At 39.3% G+C, this 17,611-nt stretch overlaps 1 protein-coding gene across 3 annotated transcripts in view; it reads right to left on the bottom strand.

Moving 5' to 3' along the window:
• Positions 1-17,611, bottom strand: part of LOC121296273 (ethanolamine-phosphate cytidylyltransferase-like) — a 20,478-nt gene continuing 2,867 nt past the window's right edge. For 2 of the 3 annotated variants that reach the window (XM_041221617.1, XM_041221615.1), the window contains exons 2-13: positions 9,039-9,127; positions 8,272-8,493; positions 7,396-7,462; positions 7,054-7,138; positions 6,469-6,513; positions 5,708-5,846; positions 4,932-5,014; positions 4,336-4,413; positions 3,973-4,038; positions 3,241-3,306; positions 2,632-2,720; positions 1-2,262 (exon numbers count right to left, since the gene is read on the bottom strand). In XM_041221617.1, the coding sequence (XP_041077551.1) occupies positions 2,130-2,262; positions 2,632-2,720; positions 3,241-3,306; positions 3,973-4,038; positions 4,336-4,413; positions 4,932-5,014; positions 5,708-5,846; positions 6,469-6,513; positions 7,054-7,138; positions 7,396-7,462; positions 8,272-8,493; positions 9,039-9,120 (1,155 nt within the window). In that variant the 5' untranslated portion in view covers positions 9,121-9,127 and the 3' untranslated portion in view covers positions 1-2,129. The remainder of the gene's footprint in view (positions 2,263-2,631; positions 2,721-3,240; positions 3,307-3,972; positions 4,039-4,335; positions 4,414-4,931; positions 5,015-5,707; positions 5,847-6,468; positions 6,514-7,053; positions 7,139-7,395; positions 7,463-8,271; positions 8,494-9,038; positions 9,128-17,611) is intronic. The other variant, XM_041221616.1, reaches the window with a different exon arrangement.

Genomic DNA, 17,611 nt, shown 5'->3' on the forward strand with positions numbered 1-17,611 from the left:
CACACAATATTAATTTATTAAGGTTTCACCAACAAAGATTACTGTATATAACCGGAATTACACATGAATAAGTGAAAGACAACATAAGGTATGCATTCAGATTGTAGATACACACGCAAAGGGTGGGACGACAACGACGACACAGAAGCACAGTATGAGATCAGTTGTATTTTTTTTTTTTTTTAATGCCACAAATTAATTGTATGCAAATTCTTTAAAATCACTGCTTATTAGTGCTGATAGGAAATTTCAGGCAGCCCCACTGCTGTATGTAGAAAAATAGAGATTACATTTGTTAATGGAAACACTGGGCTACAATTGGATATGCTGACTTTGTAACATTATATATTTTGTTTGTTATGGCAAGAGTCAACAGAAATCCAGGTCAAATGGAGTGCCTTCATGGTCGAAGTTGTTTAAATACATTGAAAATCACTTGCAGATGTGTAAGCCAGATTTGTATTTCATTCTTTTTCACTCTGAAACAATTTCAAGCATTTCCCCCAATCATTAAAAATGCATATGCTCATTTTTTTATTTTGTGTTAAATAAATAAAACAATCTTCAATCAGTGGTTTTGGTTAGTGCTTTAGGAATAATGTATACCCTCTGAATCTGCCAAATATCTAATGATATGAACAAGGAGATTCTCTGGAACAAATATCCCAATTATATGGTTATCATGGTAAAATATATAGATAGAAAACTTACACATTCAGAAGGTATAAAGCCTACCCTTTACATTAACTTGTTGACAAATCATTTAGAATTTTAAAAGACATTTAAAGTAACAAACCAAGTCAAGTGGACATTTCAACTACCGTCTTCATCAGTGTTTTCAAGGCATTAATCAATACGTATTTGCTTAACTTGGTTTCCTAAGTTGACCTTGCATTTTGCTAAGACTTTGATATTTAATTCCATTAGCAAAATAAAAGAATCAGCAAAGTATTATGCAAACATATTTTATTCACAGATACATAAAGAATGATACGTACTTTATCTTGGTTTAGATTAGCCGGGTTTGAACCCGAGTCTCCAGGAGGCAAAATCCTCAACCTACCAATCACCAATCTTCCGACTCACAGCCACATTATTTAAGCTCGAGAAATTCTCAATCTTGCGTGCACACAAACACACACATAAAGAGACTTATCCAAATATTTAAGAGCTTTGGGGAATCTCAGGGACATTACAAATGTACACAAAACAACAACATGTAATAGTGATAACGAATGATCCTAAGAAATGTGCAAAAGTGTGATGGACCAATAGACGAAATGAGGTCACTTGTATCCAGTCAAAAATAAATTAGTTAAAAAGCAGGGAAATGAAGTTCCATCTTCATGTTATTTACAACCAGCTTTTTTTTTTTGCTTAGTTTAAAATGCTTAAAAATAGCCTTTTTACGGTTAGCAGGTATTCATGTCTTCAGATTAAAAGCAGTAAGTGCTATCAGAAATGATGAGTGTTCAGGATTAAATGTTTTATGTAGATCCCAGATCTGACCAAGATAAGAATATTTAAAAACGGGGATGCACTTGCAAGGCATGCAAGGGATTTTTTGTTTTCTTCGGTTTGGATCATTTATGTCACGTACCTCTCAAAATATAATTTGACATGTGCTCTTATTTTAAAAAAAGAAAAAAAAAGTTTAGAATTTTGGTCACCCTTTGAAAGACAACTGCATGGAGGCGAGACAGAGAATGTACAAATATTAAAATAATTAATACGTTAATTGCTGTGTTCTTCTTGGAGACAGTGGTCATCTTCCACTAGCGATTAAAGTGCATTCTCTCACCCAAAAATTTTGCAGGACTGTATTTTCTAAAGCCCCTAAGGAAAAGTACAAGAGGTATGTGCTGATTGCAAAGTAAAAAGAACACCCAAAGTTAGCTAGCAAGGCTCACTAAATCCAGTGAAGTTAAGATGATTGATAAGAACAGTTCATATTGGCTGTTAAAATAGATTATATGCTCTGAAAAAGACCACCACCATCGCTGCAGTTCATCTATAGAGATTCCAATGTGTCCACCAGTGAGACGGGACTCCTATTACAAGGGGTTCGGGATTCTGTTTGTTGACTTGATCTGGATGCCGCCTGTCTTCAAAGTTTGGTTTGTTGCTCTTCAGTTCTCTTGCTCCTTGGTCACCTGACCCCTCTGTTGCTCCTTCATCTTCTCCTCCTCACGTTTCTTCAAGGCTTGAAACACCGCCATCTCTTTCGCTTCTTTCTTCTGGTTTCGAGCCTCGAACAGCAGCCTGTAACAAAGCAATCAGGAAGGAACGTTAACAGCAGGAACAGAAGAACAGAGTCCCGGTCCGTATAGGAAACAATATGCAAACTTTAGGCATGATCTTTGGGCATTTTAGTTGTTTTTTTTCGGGGGGGGGGGGGGGGTTCCCCTTTTGCAAAAAACATTGGCCAAGACTAAATAAAAACGAAAAGCCACCTTTATCTAGCTTCCTCACAGATGGATTAAAAGTGCTCCTTTCCTAAATTACTAAAACTACATCCCAATTGGAAATCCGGTAGTGTCCATTCATCTCGGACAATCCCAATTTTCAATACAATGGTCAGCTGACAATCAGCTGTAAGCAAGGACATTCACACCCTGGAGAAGCACTTGCCTGTTCTTGATTATTCTCTCAACAATGGTGTCGGTGGTGAGCTCATTGCCACTCTCAATTACCCTGAAGATGCCCCGTCTTTTGGGCTCCTGTGTTGAAATAAAAATGTAAAAGGGAATCTAAGTGTAAAATGGATAAACTTTCATGAACACTAGATCCTCTTGGACATGTCCACAGAAGTCATTAGGAAATGATGGATCTCAAACGGTTCTCATTACGAACATGATGCTGGTCATCACGTTTTTTTTTTTTTTTTTTTTTTTTTTTTTTACAGTAGTGTAGTTAGAAGCACAAATAGCAGTACCTGGAGATCTGAAGCTATTGGGTTTTATTTTTGAATGATCCAAAAACTGCAACATGATTTAGAATCTATAGTACATACTCACACTGTATATTCTGTACATATTTTCTTCTGAAAATGTGATTCAGGTTGATCAGAATTATTAATACAGACTTCAAAGTCTTTCTCAATGACTTCAATGATGAAACAAGTTTTAGGTCACATTCTTGAAATCACAGGTTTTGATGTTGTCTCCACCATTGGGTGGCAAGGTATTACAAAGACTACGTTTCTTTTAGTTTTCCTACAGAAAAAGTTGTGCAACTTACAGCATAGGGATCAGAGTTGTCCTTATCAAGGATGACTTCTGTTTTTCCATGGCATACCAGGTCCACCTGAAGAAGACAAGAAACACACATGGAATCGTCAGAAAAGGTTGAACACTAATCTTTCTATCCTTTCGATTATAAAATGAGACGTCTAGGCAGTAGCAACGTTGAGGACATCCACAAAGACAAAGTGTCTGTCTCATAACCGTGTTTCTGTTCAGTACAGCCAGACACCTTATCAATGACTGAATGTTTCAAAGTTCTAGACGATAGTAAGGACTCTGCATGTGCAATCACACTGCCCTTTTTCCTGTGTCTATCTTACACACTGTAGCTTGACCCTCAATAGTGTCACAGTAGTGCATCTCCACTCTTTCACATTGCATTTAAAATTAAAACTTGGCAGAAGTCCCTACTGCCATTATATATCAGGCATGGGGCAGTAGTGCCAGCAAACGTGCGAGAAGCAGTTTTATAACTGGAGATAAAACCCAGTATTGAGGCTGAAATTAAGTTCATAAACTCCATTCTTACATGTTACCCACTAAATGAAATCCACTATGCCTCTAATCTGAAATCACTGAACTTTGAAGGTCACGTCTAAAACAGGCCGTTCTTTGGTTCTTCGGTATGGGGGACTATTTTTTTAAATATACTGTAATTGCCCTTGACAAGTGAAGCGCTTAGGTTTTCTGTCTTTGCTGACCCGACCGAAGTTTTTAAAAAGCGTACCTTGAAGTGGTCCAGCAGATCTGCGGTGGCTGCATAGGGAGCACCAATCACCACTTCTGAGACATACTTCAAGGGCGAGGGGAGAAGGGAATCTCAGTTAGGACTGTGTGGTACACATTTAAAAATCCACTGCATTTATGAATATCTTAACTGCCAGTAGTAAAATAAAGATGTACATAAATAACTGCTATAGACTGTAATAAATCGGGTGAACCCTTAGTTTTATGTATTTGTTTTGAATGTACGAAATGATACATTCAATAGGAATCCTGCGTGTTCAGTAGAAACATCTCCCCTGCTAACAACAGAACCATTTAGAGATTCAACAATACATGAACACACAAGGTAATTGTGCTGACTCACCCTGCAGGCCAGCACGCTCAGAGTCCTCTCATGCACATTCATTATGGGATAGTTCTTTCCTTTGTAGCGGTTCACTTCCTGAGTAGGCAAAATGTAGAGCATAGTTCAACACGGGCAATCTGCTCCCTGTTTCACTTTGACATTCTTGCAATTTTGGTCTACTATTAACATACAGTAATGCAGTTAAAATAAAGTATTGTACAATTTAAACAACATTGTTAACATGTTTCCACCACAACAGAAAAGAACCATTGCAACGCTCAATTTAGGACCATTCGTTATATAGATCAAAACGAGAATGTTTAAATAAATGATTTAAAATTAATCTGCATGTCCACCTACATCAACCCGCAGTTCCTGTAACAGTAGTGCTAGCACCCCCTGTGCCTGGGAATATTACAGTATTTACTTAAAGCAAGTTACTTTCCTTTTTTTTTTTTTATTACAAAAGTTCAGGTTTTAAAGCAAAATCCAAAAATGCACTTTTATTTATATTTACAGCCAGCATCAAACGACATGTAACCGTTTAGCTAAGACCTGCAAGTGACAGCCTCCCCAACAGCCAGAATTACTGGAATACTTTTATAAACGCTCACCTGGTCAAAATGCAGCCCAACAATGACATAAGGCTTGTCTGACTGCTTGTACACATTCTCCAGGAAGTCAACATGACCAATGTCTTTCAGAGTCATTAAGGACACACATAGCAAACAGCCAGCGGTACATATCGACACACATGTAGTCTGACTATTAGAACACAGAATGCCAGCGCTTCAGATGCATGGGGTTATCAGTAAGGAGCAATCCATGCTGGCTTAACCCTGATGTGCTTGCCTGGAAACACACCAGAGCAACAGATCTTGATAGTGTTGGGAGTACAGTGAATTAATATAGGGCATTCCTGGCCGTGCTGCATACATTGAAAGACATAAATTAAAAGTCACTGAAGAGACTCACAAGCAATGCGAGATACGCTGGTACTCAGAACCTTTTTAAACAAAGCACAGCTCTATTATAATTAATTAATTAATTAATTAATTTCATTAATTAACACAATAGTGGTATTCATATACATCGCTTAGACCAATTTGATAGCCTCAATGAGTGCCACGCTGTGAAGAAAATGCAGAGCAACTGAATTTAAAAAAAAAAAAAAAAAAAAAAAGAGAACAAGCCAGTAGGACCGAGATCCAGAACTAGAAATACAACATATAATAAAGATATGCAAGAACAGAATTCTTTAGCAAATGGACAGAACCAGGAGAAAGGGGGGAAGCTAATCAGAAAGCACAGCTGTCCTGCTATGCCTGTGAAGCCTGGCTGATCTGATTACACAGATGCCCTCGTTTGAAGAGCACACTGAGAAGGATACGGAAGAGGTCAAAGGCTCCTGCCACATAGATGATGGTGTCCCCAGGCTGCGGCTCCTTCCCGGAAGCAAACTGGATGATTTTCCGAGAGGTCTGCAGGAACTGAGACACTCCAGTCCAGGGACTGTGACCTTTGGGACTCTGGGAAATTCCAAACACAAACACGCTAGTAAAGATTACATGCAGCAGGGCTGAAAACAACCCTGATCATGTGTGTGGATTGATTTCATCTAATTATTTGTAATAAAAATTGTTAAGCATTGTATGTGTCACCAGACCATGCACAAGAGTGTGCTTACTGCTCCACCTGGTGGCCAACAAGGGAATTATCCATTAGATAAATCTTGCCAATGCAACACATACTGTAATCTGCAACAAACACTCCACTGGTATATCAACTGTTGAAATCACATTTGCAAAAACTAATTTAGTCTCAACAATGCCTTTTTGTCTGCAAAATCCATTTATGAGCCAGCAAGATGCTGCTACTAATGAGCTGGGCTCTTTGTTTAATCCAAATTTGCCACATGCCAGGGGGAGGAAAGAATGCAGGACATCTATTAATGCAATGCTCAAGAACACACACTGAGCACAACGAGCAAGGGACTAAGATTACTCCTCCATAAGATAACTGCACAGTGCTGGGCGCAGTCATAATAAATAGTGTATTGTTTGACCAATGGAGACATACTTAATGTTTCTTTGTCTTGTTTTATACATTGAGATAATCAGACACAACTATGAATATCAGAAACAAAAGTACCTTTCCAAAGTTGTCTGTGTGCTGCTGATACTCTGAATTTTTGTCCTACAAGGGTAGAAGAAGAAAAATAAAAAATCAGTTTCAGTGAGCCGTTGACTAAGCAGCAGTACACAGTAGAGTGCCATTTCTACCGCTTGCTGTTAAAATTAGGTCCGAGGACTGGAAAACAGTCATAGTTTTGCTTGTTCACACTGTATTGTATCCACTACAAGGGCAATGGAGATACCCCGTGGTTGCATTCGCTCATTATGCCATGACGTTGTTGTAATCCTCTTTCCAAATCGCTGCCTCCTGGTTGATCACATGACTCTTGCGGAAATAATGCAAAGTCTGAAAGCAGTTCTTGCTACAAAGACACGGGTTAAAGTTATTACTGGCGCTATTATAAAATGGAGGGACTTTTTTTAATTTAAGAAAATTGTTTACATAATTAACAATTTATCCTAAAGCACATTATTGAAATTATTAGCACTTATTAAAAGTCCCCAAATTCTTCTCTCTACGAATAAGTGTGGGCGTGGACATCAAGGCATCCTGAAAAGTGGCATTTTAAAGCTGAATATAAACACTGTCAATGTTACTCACAATGTTGCTGTGGTGAGTTTTAGTCATCAAGAGCATTCGGCCAACCAGGTCAGTAGTAGAAACGCCCTGCGTGCGCTTGCACTCCCTGAAATACAGCATTGCTGCACATGAGTGAGGTGTGCCAGGATTGAAACACAGGCAAATGTGTGAGCGAGACTCGCACCCCGCATAGCCCGAGACAGTGCCTAGCATGCTTAACCATTATTGAACTCTACTTTACAGACTCCAACCCTAATAATCATTTCTGCTTTTTCTATTCTACATAAAAGTTTGAAAATAGCAATAGACAAAGGTGAGTTTAATACTACATACATGTGATCTAATAAAACTGCACAATCTTACCGATATCTTCCTGAATTTTTGACCTCAGCGTATGTGTCTTTCCCATCAACAGTCAGAGTAATATCATCTGGAATGGAAGAAACGTTTTGATTTAACAAGATGCCTGGCCACACAGAAACCAGAATAAATTCACACTAGGTTTGCAACACTTCCCAGTGCAACCTGGAGTCAAAGATTATATAAATAGGAGGTATTGTACCCACAGGACTTCAGCCATAGGAGATGCAGTTCGTAGTCACACTGCAGACAATACACAAAACAATGGCGTTTCAGAACTAAAATGTTTCATTTGAAAACTCTGGGGCCAAATCACTTTGTATTTCACTATCATCTGGTTGGAAGATTAACCCTTTATACAGCTAAACAGTAAGTTCACAGCACGCTAAGCCAACACAATTACGAAGATTCAACACGTGGAACGGGCAATGCCTTGTCATATTGACTTACAAACCAGTTGTACATAACTGAACAGCACTGTACTTTATTTTATTGTTTAGTTTTCAGTTGTTATATATATATATATATATATATATATATATATATATATATATATATATAATATTTTATTTTTTTTTTTTTTAAATACGGATCTTCAGAAAGCATCACATGACAGATCACAAGGTAAAGTATACATCAGAACAAGTATCAGGCGCAGGGTTCGGGTAAATTCCGGTTTATCAAAAAAATAATTTCCAACGAACAAAATTAAAATCCATTCCCAATTCCCATTTAATCAATTCTAACACACCACTGATCAAAACTGCAATTAGCAGTATTCTATTAAAATAAGCTTCTCACAGTGGCAACAAATTACTTACAACAATATCAATTCCAATTTTCAAAGAAATTGGAGGTGGAATTGAAACAGGGACTGACCCGAACCCTGCCTGGGAGAGGTTATTGTTGAATAGTGAAGATGCGGATGTATCGCTTCACCTCCATGGACACAGAAATCACAGTTGTACTTGTCCAGAGTTTCCAGGGTGGTGACGTACGGGGCACCTTCCACTATCTCGTCAACCCATTTTATTGCGCGGACCATCTTGTAGCGCTCCTCCTCGGTAAACACTGGAGGGCCCTTGTGCTTTGCGATTTCCGCTGAAGATAGGAAGGAGACAGAAGGCAGTGTTAAAAATGAGTGGTTTAGTTTTCCAGATCCTGTTGCTCCCACATTACTGACAATGACAGACTTTAGACTCCAAGGTGATTTGATACTGTATCAATGAAAGTCCTTGTGCACGCTCTGGCACCAGCCGACTAAGAGAGCTTAGGAATGTTGCAAGAAAGCAAGCACTGCAAAAAGAACAAACACAAAACCAGAAAGTAGGACTACTGGCCAGCTGATCTTCCCAAACACCTGGGGGTTTGTATGCAGAGGAGGACAGATGAAATTGAAGCACTCAGCAGACTGGACAATGGTGTTTTTGTGATCGATAACAAAGCACTGCCACAGTACAGATTTACATATAACACACAGCCAACTGGCACCATTGCTAGAGCATTTAATTAAACATAAGCTTAAGCAAAATGCCATGTTTGCAGCCAGTTATCTGCTCTCACCACCTGGCATCATTAGTAAAGGGGGAGTCACACCATATTTGTATCTGGTATTTAAAAGAAGATCGCATTAGTGTTTGACTTACCATCTGTATGCACTCCAACAATGAGGTAGTCACCCATGGCATGTGCCTGGCGTAGCTGGTTAGAGTGCCCATAATGTACCATGTCGTAGCTGAAATGCAAAAAAAAAAAAAAAAAAAAAAAGACTTCAATACTATAGTTTCAAGAGTTCAGACATGTTAAGGTTAAAATGCACTGATGTTTTCTTGGGGCTAAAGGAACTGTCAACACAGACAGATGCAGTTAGTACTATTTGCTATGGTTGTTTGTGAATGCAATGTACAGTACTAGCATGCACATGCATTGGATATGCCTGCTTGTGCTCGGGACCTCCTTGACATCCAAGACAATTATGCGATTTAATTGTATTTACAACTGAGCTGTTCCGCTTTTCCATGAAAAAAATCGACCACATTTTCAATCTAACACATACCAGATCACGTTACATAACACACCACACACTTGATATAACGCAGGTGTCGGGGTCCAATATAAACCCGCTAGATCGCGTGAGACCCATAGAAAAACAAATTGGCTAATAACAAATACTGTAGAACCAGCGCCTCATTTTATCAGGTGCGTCAGGGTTCACTATAAATCCTCTATGCAACCTGCTTTTTTTTCTCATTTTTCGTATAAAAAGCAGCACGCCGTTTTAATTCGTACAGCGGAGGTTAATTGCTTCTCATCAACTTCAGTCTCCAACTAATGTCACGAGTCTTCCTCTCCTTTCTCAAATGCACAAACCCGCTGCATTGAAAGAATCCACTCCCAACAACATAGGAGGCTTGTTGCCAAGGAGCTGACATCACTGCCTTGTGGCTTTTGCTAGTGCATTGCTGCCACACAGGAACACCTCGCTGACTAAAATAAAAACCACTTCAGCAGGTAGATAATTAATTTGCTTTGTGTTATTGTGCAATACATGAGTGTATGAGAACAGTACGATATTAATGCTTGGTTTTTAACTGTTTTGTATATTGTTGTTTTGAGTGGCGATGTAACGAGGGGTGTAACATGTTTTACCATAATTAGATTAACACAGATTCCTGGATTAAATTAATCCCCTAATTATATGCAGCTTTATCCATTCCTATAGGTGACAGTGTAACGCTGGTGTAGTGGTTTATTTATTTCATGGGCTGTTGAAATATTTTTTCTTGATGTGGGCTTTGGACACTATTTTGCTTAGGCTAAAATTTAATAATTATACACACACAAAGCCTGCATCACTATGAACCAGACTCAATATTCACCCTAACTGTGACAGAAATCCTATCTCTTTGCCACTGAATGTTTCCACTGAACAGGGCTATATTAAGACAGGAAGGAGTTCTTTTGTGCTTCATTAACATATCGGATTACTTTAGATCAGCACGCTTGAACCACCTGGACGGATATTTGCACACTACAGTACTGAAAACAACGGCGAGACAGTCAGTGTATAGATAGACAGTTGCTTATGTTTTTTGTCTTGCTAGGGTTTGAATGATGTACAACGCTGGCGGCTCTACCATTACTGGCTGTTTTGCTGATAACTCCATTCTAGTTCCAGAATACTTCAAAAGAAGATTAGACTATAAAATAAGAGGCAGCAAAGTACAGAAGTAGATGGTCTTAGAAGCACAGCTTCATACAAAGAGATGGCTAGGAGGTGTTGGAATATTGATGTGAACCACAGCTGCTGATAGCATAGAAAATATCATGTTACACGCCAGCACTAAACTTATACTGAGAAAACAAATAAGAAAAGGATACATCAGAACTATACAGTCAAGTGTATGACAAAAAAAGAGTGTAAATAATCGAGTTTCTAATAATTTGACAGATTAAATAATTCATTATAATTAGAACCCTAATAGTAGATCATTTTGGGGAGGAATTGTTCAAATGAGGATACAAACATGAAACTTGGCACAGATAGTCTCATTTCCATGTCATTTTGAGACACAGTGACAATTGTCCAATTTCAGTGGTTTTAGTGTCTATTTATATGTTTTTGACCTTGCTGAAACTAATTCTGCTAGCTATAAATGGCTCCAATGTTCCTTTTTAGCATTTCAAGATGCAATGATGTAAAATAAGTCCTGTTGCATGGCCCGATCAATGTTAATTGTAGTATATTACTAATTGAGGTGTAAGGGTATAGTAGTAGTTTAGTAGTAGAGGAAGTACCTTTGCTTCAGCAGTCAGCCACATCCTCAGGATGGACTAGCGATATGGGTCCTCATTACTCACCCCAACTCTCACCTATGGCTCAAGTATTTGCCAGTGCAGTCAATGTTCAGGAGAAAAACCACTGTCACACAGAGAGACGTCAAAGCACTACCAGGGCACACTGATGACATCATTGCTGTGGAACTCAGAATGGGGTTCATTGTCAGCTAAATGATCTGTGCTCAACATGTATAACTTTGTGTCCCAAATGCTACCTAACCAACCCCATATCGGTTAGGTAACCGCACCTGAACCCGCACCTTTTTTCTCCAAAGCTCTCGAAAGGGCTGTAGCCAATCAGTTGATGGAACATCTTACAGATAACAATCTGCTTGAATCTCTGCAGTCTGGCTTCCGGCTGCATCCCCTTACTGAAACTGCTCTGCTCCAGATTGTGAATGATCTCCTGCTTAATGCTGATGCTGGTGCTCCCCATGTGCTTGTCCTCCTTGACCGAACAGCCGCTTTTGACACCATAGGTCATGGCATTCTTCCTGACCGCCTTCAAAAGTATGCTGGGATGTCTGGAACCTGTCTTTCCTGGATGTCCTTCTACCTATCCGGATGCATGCAGTCTGTTTTCTATGCTGGACGCAGTGGTGTGGCAAACCAAGTTACTTGTGGTGTCCCCCAAGGATCTGTTCTTGGGCCCCTACTCTTCAATATCTACATGCTTCCCTTGGGTCACCTCATCCTCCAACACAGCCTCATGTTTCACTCCTATGCTGACAACACCCAGCTCTACTCAAAACTCGACCCTGGAATTTCCTCTGTCATGTTCCAGCTCTCGGCTGCCATTCAAGATATCAAGGCCTGGATGTCTGCCAGTTTTCTTCAGCTGACCACTAGCAAATCTGAACTCCTTCTAATAAGATCTAAAACTCAACATAAGAATCTCAATATAGCCTCCCTGAACCTCAGAAACTGTCCGCTGCTGCCTTCCCCCACAATACGAAGCCTTGGTAGTACTTCTTGACTGCAACCTCTCCTTTGATGCCCACATCTCCTCCATGGTCAAATCTTCCTTCTACCATCTTCGAAATGTCTTCAAAGTCCGTCCCTACCTTTCCCTCCCAGATGCAAAGATACTCAACACAAGCGCTTTGTGATGGTGGTCCACTATGAAAGGCGCTACACAAAATAAGGACTGATCGATTGCTATCGCTGTGGCCTCAGTTGCACAGCACTATGTGCTAGGACTAGCTGGGCAATCTAATGAACCTCATCTGCTTTACAGATCCACAGTAGTGTTAGATATAAAACAGTAACAGGAGGTTGTAGATTTAATTTCCTTAGGTAATGGATCTGTAACTGTAAGCCTTTCGTCTGTATGGCTGATGGGATTCATTGATATAAGCACACATTGGAAAGATGTCAAAGGTATATTGGAGACATTCATTTATAGCAGAATTAGTTTCAGCACTGTCAAACACATATAAAATAGACAATTAGGTCGTTCAAAATCGGACAACACTGTGTCAAAAATGGACAAGAGCGGAGAAAATAAGCTGCCATCTTGAAAAATGACGCCATCTTGGATTTTCAGGTGGCTAATGTTTTTTTTTTTTCCTGTTGACTGGCCCAATGAGATCACATATGGACATTATCATTTGAACAATAATCTCTATTATCCACTCTACTATAATGTTAACAATCACAGGTTCCCTGCAAGAACAAATGTTTGGTCTGTTTCCTAACACAACCAAAACCATGTATCATTATCCCATGGTAAACAATCTAAAAGGTCATGTTGATCAGTTTTAATCTGTGTTTTGGCAGGTACTTCAAAATGCTATTTGAATTCACTATGTAACAAAATTTTTGTTCCTGGGTAGTAAGTGTTATTTCCTAATTGCTTATGCCTCAAAAGTATAGAAAATGGCTATTATTCCCCACAAACTTTGCTTTTGTGACCAGGACAGTGATATTTCAAAATATCACTATTTCCAATGGGAAAATGGGCAAATGTGTGTCTTTTCATTCACATATAGTCAGAAAAAAACAACATATGAATCCAAATTAACATGTATTTATACTAAAGTAATACAAAGATGACTACAAAAGATTTAGAAGCAAGTAGTTTTTTTAGATTTACAATGATACTGCATTTACACTTTTATCAGGCTGTTCTTGATGAACTGGTTTTGTAAAGCAGCTGGGTGTGATGAGCGCAGGGAATGAACTAGACTAATGAAAGGTTTGCTCCCTCGAAGGGCTATGAGACCAAGCAATAACAAGTGCCATATCTAAACATTATCCAATGATGGTTTCACTTGAACCAAACATTGCAGGGCATGAGACAAACCTGGGGTCAATCAGAATTACTATTAAAGCAAAATTGATTGCTGAAATTTCAATTACAATGCTACTTGGGTTAAATACAGTTAGTTACAAGTACTTACAATTACACTAAAAAATAACATCAACCACTACACACATTAACATGTTTACTCTACGTATTCTAAATAACCAAGCAATAATCACAGGTAACTACAGAATCACACTATAACCCCTTCAGTCTCTGCATCCATAATTGTACCATGTTACATTTCCTACCTATTTAATAATGCCTATATTCTTTTTACAACATTTTGGCAGGGCAAACTTCTCGAACTCCACTGATTTCACACATACGGTTTTAAAATTTAAAAAAATAAAAATTTTAAAAAATCAACTTGTATTGTTTTCAAACAAATGGGGGGTCACTGAAAACGTTTGAAAATAAAAGAACGATCGTATGACAAATAAATGCGTAACTAATCTGTAATCGATCATTTATCTGGTATAACTACAATTACGCAAGTGTGCCAAGACTCAACTACAGAAGTGTTGTATAAACAAATGTACACTGAAAACAGACCCACACAACAGGTCAAAGATTATGTGCCAAGTGTGCAAAACACTGCAACCTAAGCCCAGCTGTTCTAAAGTCTAATCCTACACCAGTCACGAGTTGTCTGGAAACACAGGTCCAGTTACCTGTTTACTGTGTGCAAAAGGGAGGGCATGGAAAGTTTTACAGTGCTAATGGAACAGATCCAACTGGACCGCGTGTCTAGCCTCTCACACAGAACCTGTTCTGATGCTCGTTAAAAGAAGAGTCCTGACCTCCAACAGGTTTGGCTAAGCTGAGACGGATAGATGGACTTTGCTCTGCCAAACAGAACGTGTGTCACAGCCTTCTATGCAAACAAAAGCCAAATATCTGACAACGTGTTCCCATAAAAACAAGAATGAAAATCAGGGGTGTTGCCACTTTGTTGATGCTACTCAACATTGCCCCACTCCAACCCCGCTTCTACAGAACATTCTCCAACCTTTGGAATCCATGTTATTCACTAGCATGGCTGCATTCCATTCACATTAGAGTTGGGGCTGAAATACCTCGAATCCTGTCAGCGACTCACAACAATACCTCTGTAATCCTGCTGTCCCTACATAAAAGCGCTTTAACAAAATTTGATTAAAAAAAAAAAAAAAAACACTGTTCAGTTAAGAAACTTTTCCATATTGTGCAGTTTTCAAAGAATGCATGTGGACAGGGGGCACTTCCTTTTGCATTAGCAAATCCTGCTACTTGTAACACTGGTGACTTCAGTGAGACACAGCGGTACCAGCATGCGTTCCTAACATACAGGGATTTATACATTCTATTGCAAGTAATGGCTTACAGTTACTTTGTACATCAGCCGTGCAAGTACAGTAATCCGTCGCATATCTGACTGTGTTGGGACCAGAGTAAGGACGGATCTGTAAAAAGTCAAATGAATGAATCGTGTTTTAAGTACCATCACACACTGCTATAACAATTACTACATTCACACAATTATTGTTTTGAGATTCAGCTTTTATTACAGAGCTCCCCCAAATCCCTTGTTTAGAAAGATAAAGGGTATTAATGCTTGTGACAGAGTAGCCGTGTGGGTGCGTGCATTCGCTGCCGAGTGACAGGCAGGAGATCGAGACGGAGGTCGATACGCTAATAGGCCCTTCACAAGCGAACAGGACTTATTTACATATCAACACACTGAACAGCTCACGTGACACTACCAGCAATGACAGCACATGGAGCACAAACAACACAGCAGAGTTGTAACAAGTCACTAAAATTAAATTAAAAAATTACACAAAAAACCCAACTCCACCACCACAGGTACTTTTAGTGTGCTCTTCATGTTGTTGTTGTTTTGCTTTTTTTGTCTGTGTCTCCCTGCTGCTTGTGACGTTATGATCACACAACGTTGCTACAGGCTAAAAAGGTGTTTTCTATTTCCTTAGCAATGGTCTTAACAACCAAGGCATGAACCTGTTCATGTGCAAAATGACAAGATCATTGTGTGTGTTAGAGAGGGGCTGCATGTATTAAATCAAATAAGTTTATTGACTTCATCAAAAAGACAATGACGAGTCAGATGGAGACTTTTTTGCATGACTCGAGTCGAGGCACGTCTTTTGAGCAGGAAGTCGAGTCAAGTCTTTGCTTGCAGGAGACCTGAAGAGGTTGATCATTGATGATAAACTTATAACGAATATGTGATGGGTGGATATGCGACAGATTACTGCAAGTGGAATGTATTTTTCTATTTCAAGCATTGAGCGACTCTCCCAGCATGGTGAGAACACCATGCCATGCTCCTAACAGCGATAGTCAGCTTTCCCAATTATTACTGAACTCCTGCCCTGTGTAAGCCGAAGCTTCGGTCCATGTATCAGGATCTAGACGCTTGATCACATTGAATCTGACACTGGAAAGCGGACTGCTGAAGTGCCCAGTGAATCAGGCTGCCATGCACAAACACAAAGTAATGCACCAGGAAATCACACTCATGTAGGTTGTGAACTAAAAAGCTCAAAACTAGAATGGATCAAAAGTAGTGTGTAAGTAGTAGTCTGAACTAATATGCTTGTGGAACCTACCAATATGGGCAAGAGATGTAGAATTATTCCCCCCAAAAATTAGGCTTTACACTAGCTCATGTCACGCAAGTACAACTCTCGTCATCTGCTTGTTCCAAACAATACTGCAATTCAAGTATTAACATTCATTTTGAAGCTGTGTTACAGTTAACAGGGTGGAAGGAGGCCTATGGGAAAAAAAAAGGTTTTAAGAAAATGCATAGAGATCGGAGATGTGAAGAGATCTGTCTTTTACGAGTTCTGAAATTCAGCATTATGATGAGGAGTGCTTTGGGAAGACTGGCATTCTCCTGAGGACAGTGCTGTGGTGCTGGTAACCTTCAATACAGTAATCTGTTCAAGCTGAACAGCATTATCTGGGCTGTGTATAAAACAACACACAGCGACTGAAGCCCTCGTTTAAAAGAACAAATCAAGTTGGTGAAAGAAGTCTGGCTTCCACTCAAACTGCAAAGCAACATCACCTTGACTTGGAAGGACAACCCTTTCGCTTTGAACTTGAACTTCTTGACATTCCACACAGTCCCAGTCTCCTGATAACAGCGGTGGGATTCTCAGAATCTTCATGTCACCCAAGCAAGATTCACATCCAGGAGTTTAGAACTTGTAAAAGACTAGCTTTTTAAAACAGGAAGCTCAGAAATATTGTGACGTGGAACTCTTTACCAGGTCATATTATAAGCAACACCCCAATAAGTAGCTGCTCTGCACTTCACTTCACTTGAAAGCTTTAGTTTGGATTGGGTGCTACAGCAATCCCATTATTGAATATGTGGCTAAACTACAATTACCCACCTTGAAATCGAATGCATTCACGTGATCTTCCAATCCTAGCTCTCAGCTTCAGTGTGTAGTGTGTAAGTGCTCAGCCCACTCACTTTCTGTGAAACATTACTGTAGCATAATGGTTTACTGGTGAACAACTACAGCCATCGCCCATTACTTTCTATGCATTCAACTCTGCTATGCACTGAGCACTGGGAACCTCATCAAGCCCCACTTATACTACTGGAAAGAAGTTCCTTTTCCACATTTTAGAGTTTGCAGACTGAAGTTCACTTTGTATGGATGGGTGTGTGTGGATGCATGGAAACGCTTTTAAAAGTTAGACCACGTCTACAAATTAGCAATCTGCCATGGAAACACGCATCTGCAAATCTAGCTTGGTAACTGTAGTGAAAACAGAGTGTCAATTATCAAATTCCCTCTGCAGGAAAACAGAGAAATAAAAAAAAAAAAAAAAAAGAAGTTATGCAAATTATGAAACAAGTTAATATCCTGATCACTAAATCTCAAAGGAACCAAAGGGCAAGGTACTGTAGCGCTGGATTACCAGTCAGTCTTATCAGATGATGGCAAAGGTTTTTATGAAGCAAATCCTGAACTGTACAATGCCAACACATATTCTGTGATGCCAGGTTACATGTAGTAGCAGGCAAAAGATTTAACAATTATGTGTCAC

The sequence above is a fragment of the Polyodon spathula genome, chromosome 21, assembly GCF_017654505.1.
Source record: "Polyodon spathula isolate WHYD16114869_AA chromosome 21, ASM1765450v1, whole genome shotgun sequence".
NCBI lineage: Eukaryota > Metazoa > Chordata > Actinopteri > Acipenseriformes > Polyodontidae > Polyodon > Polyodon spathula.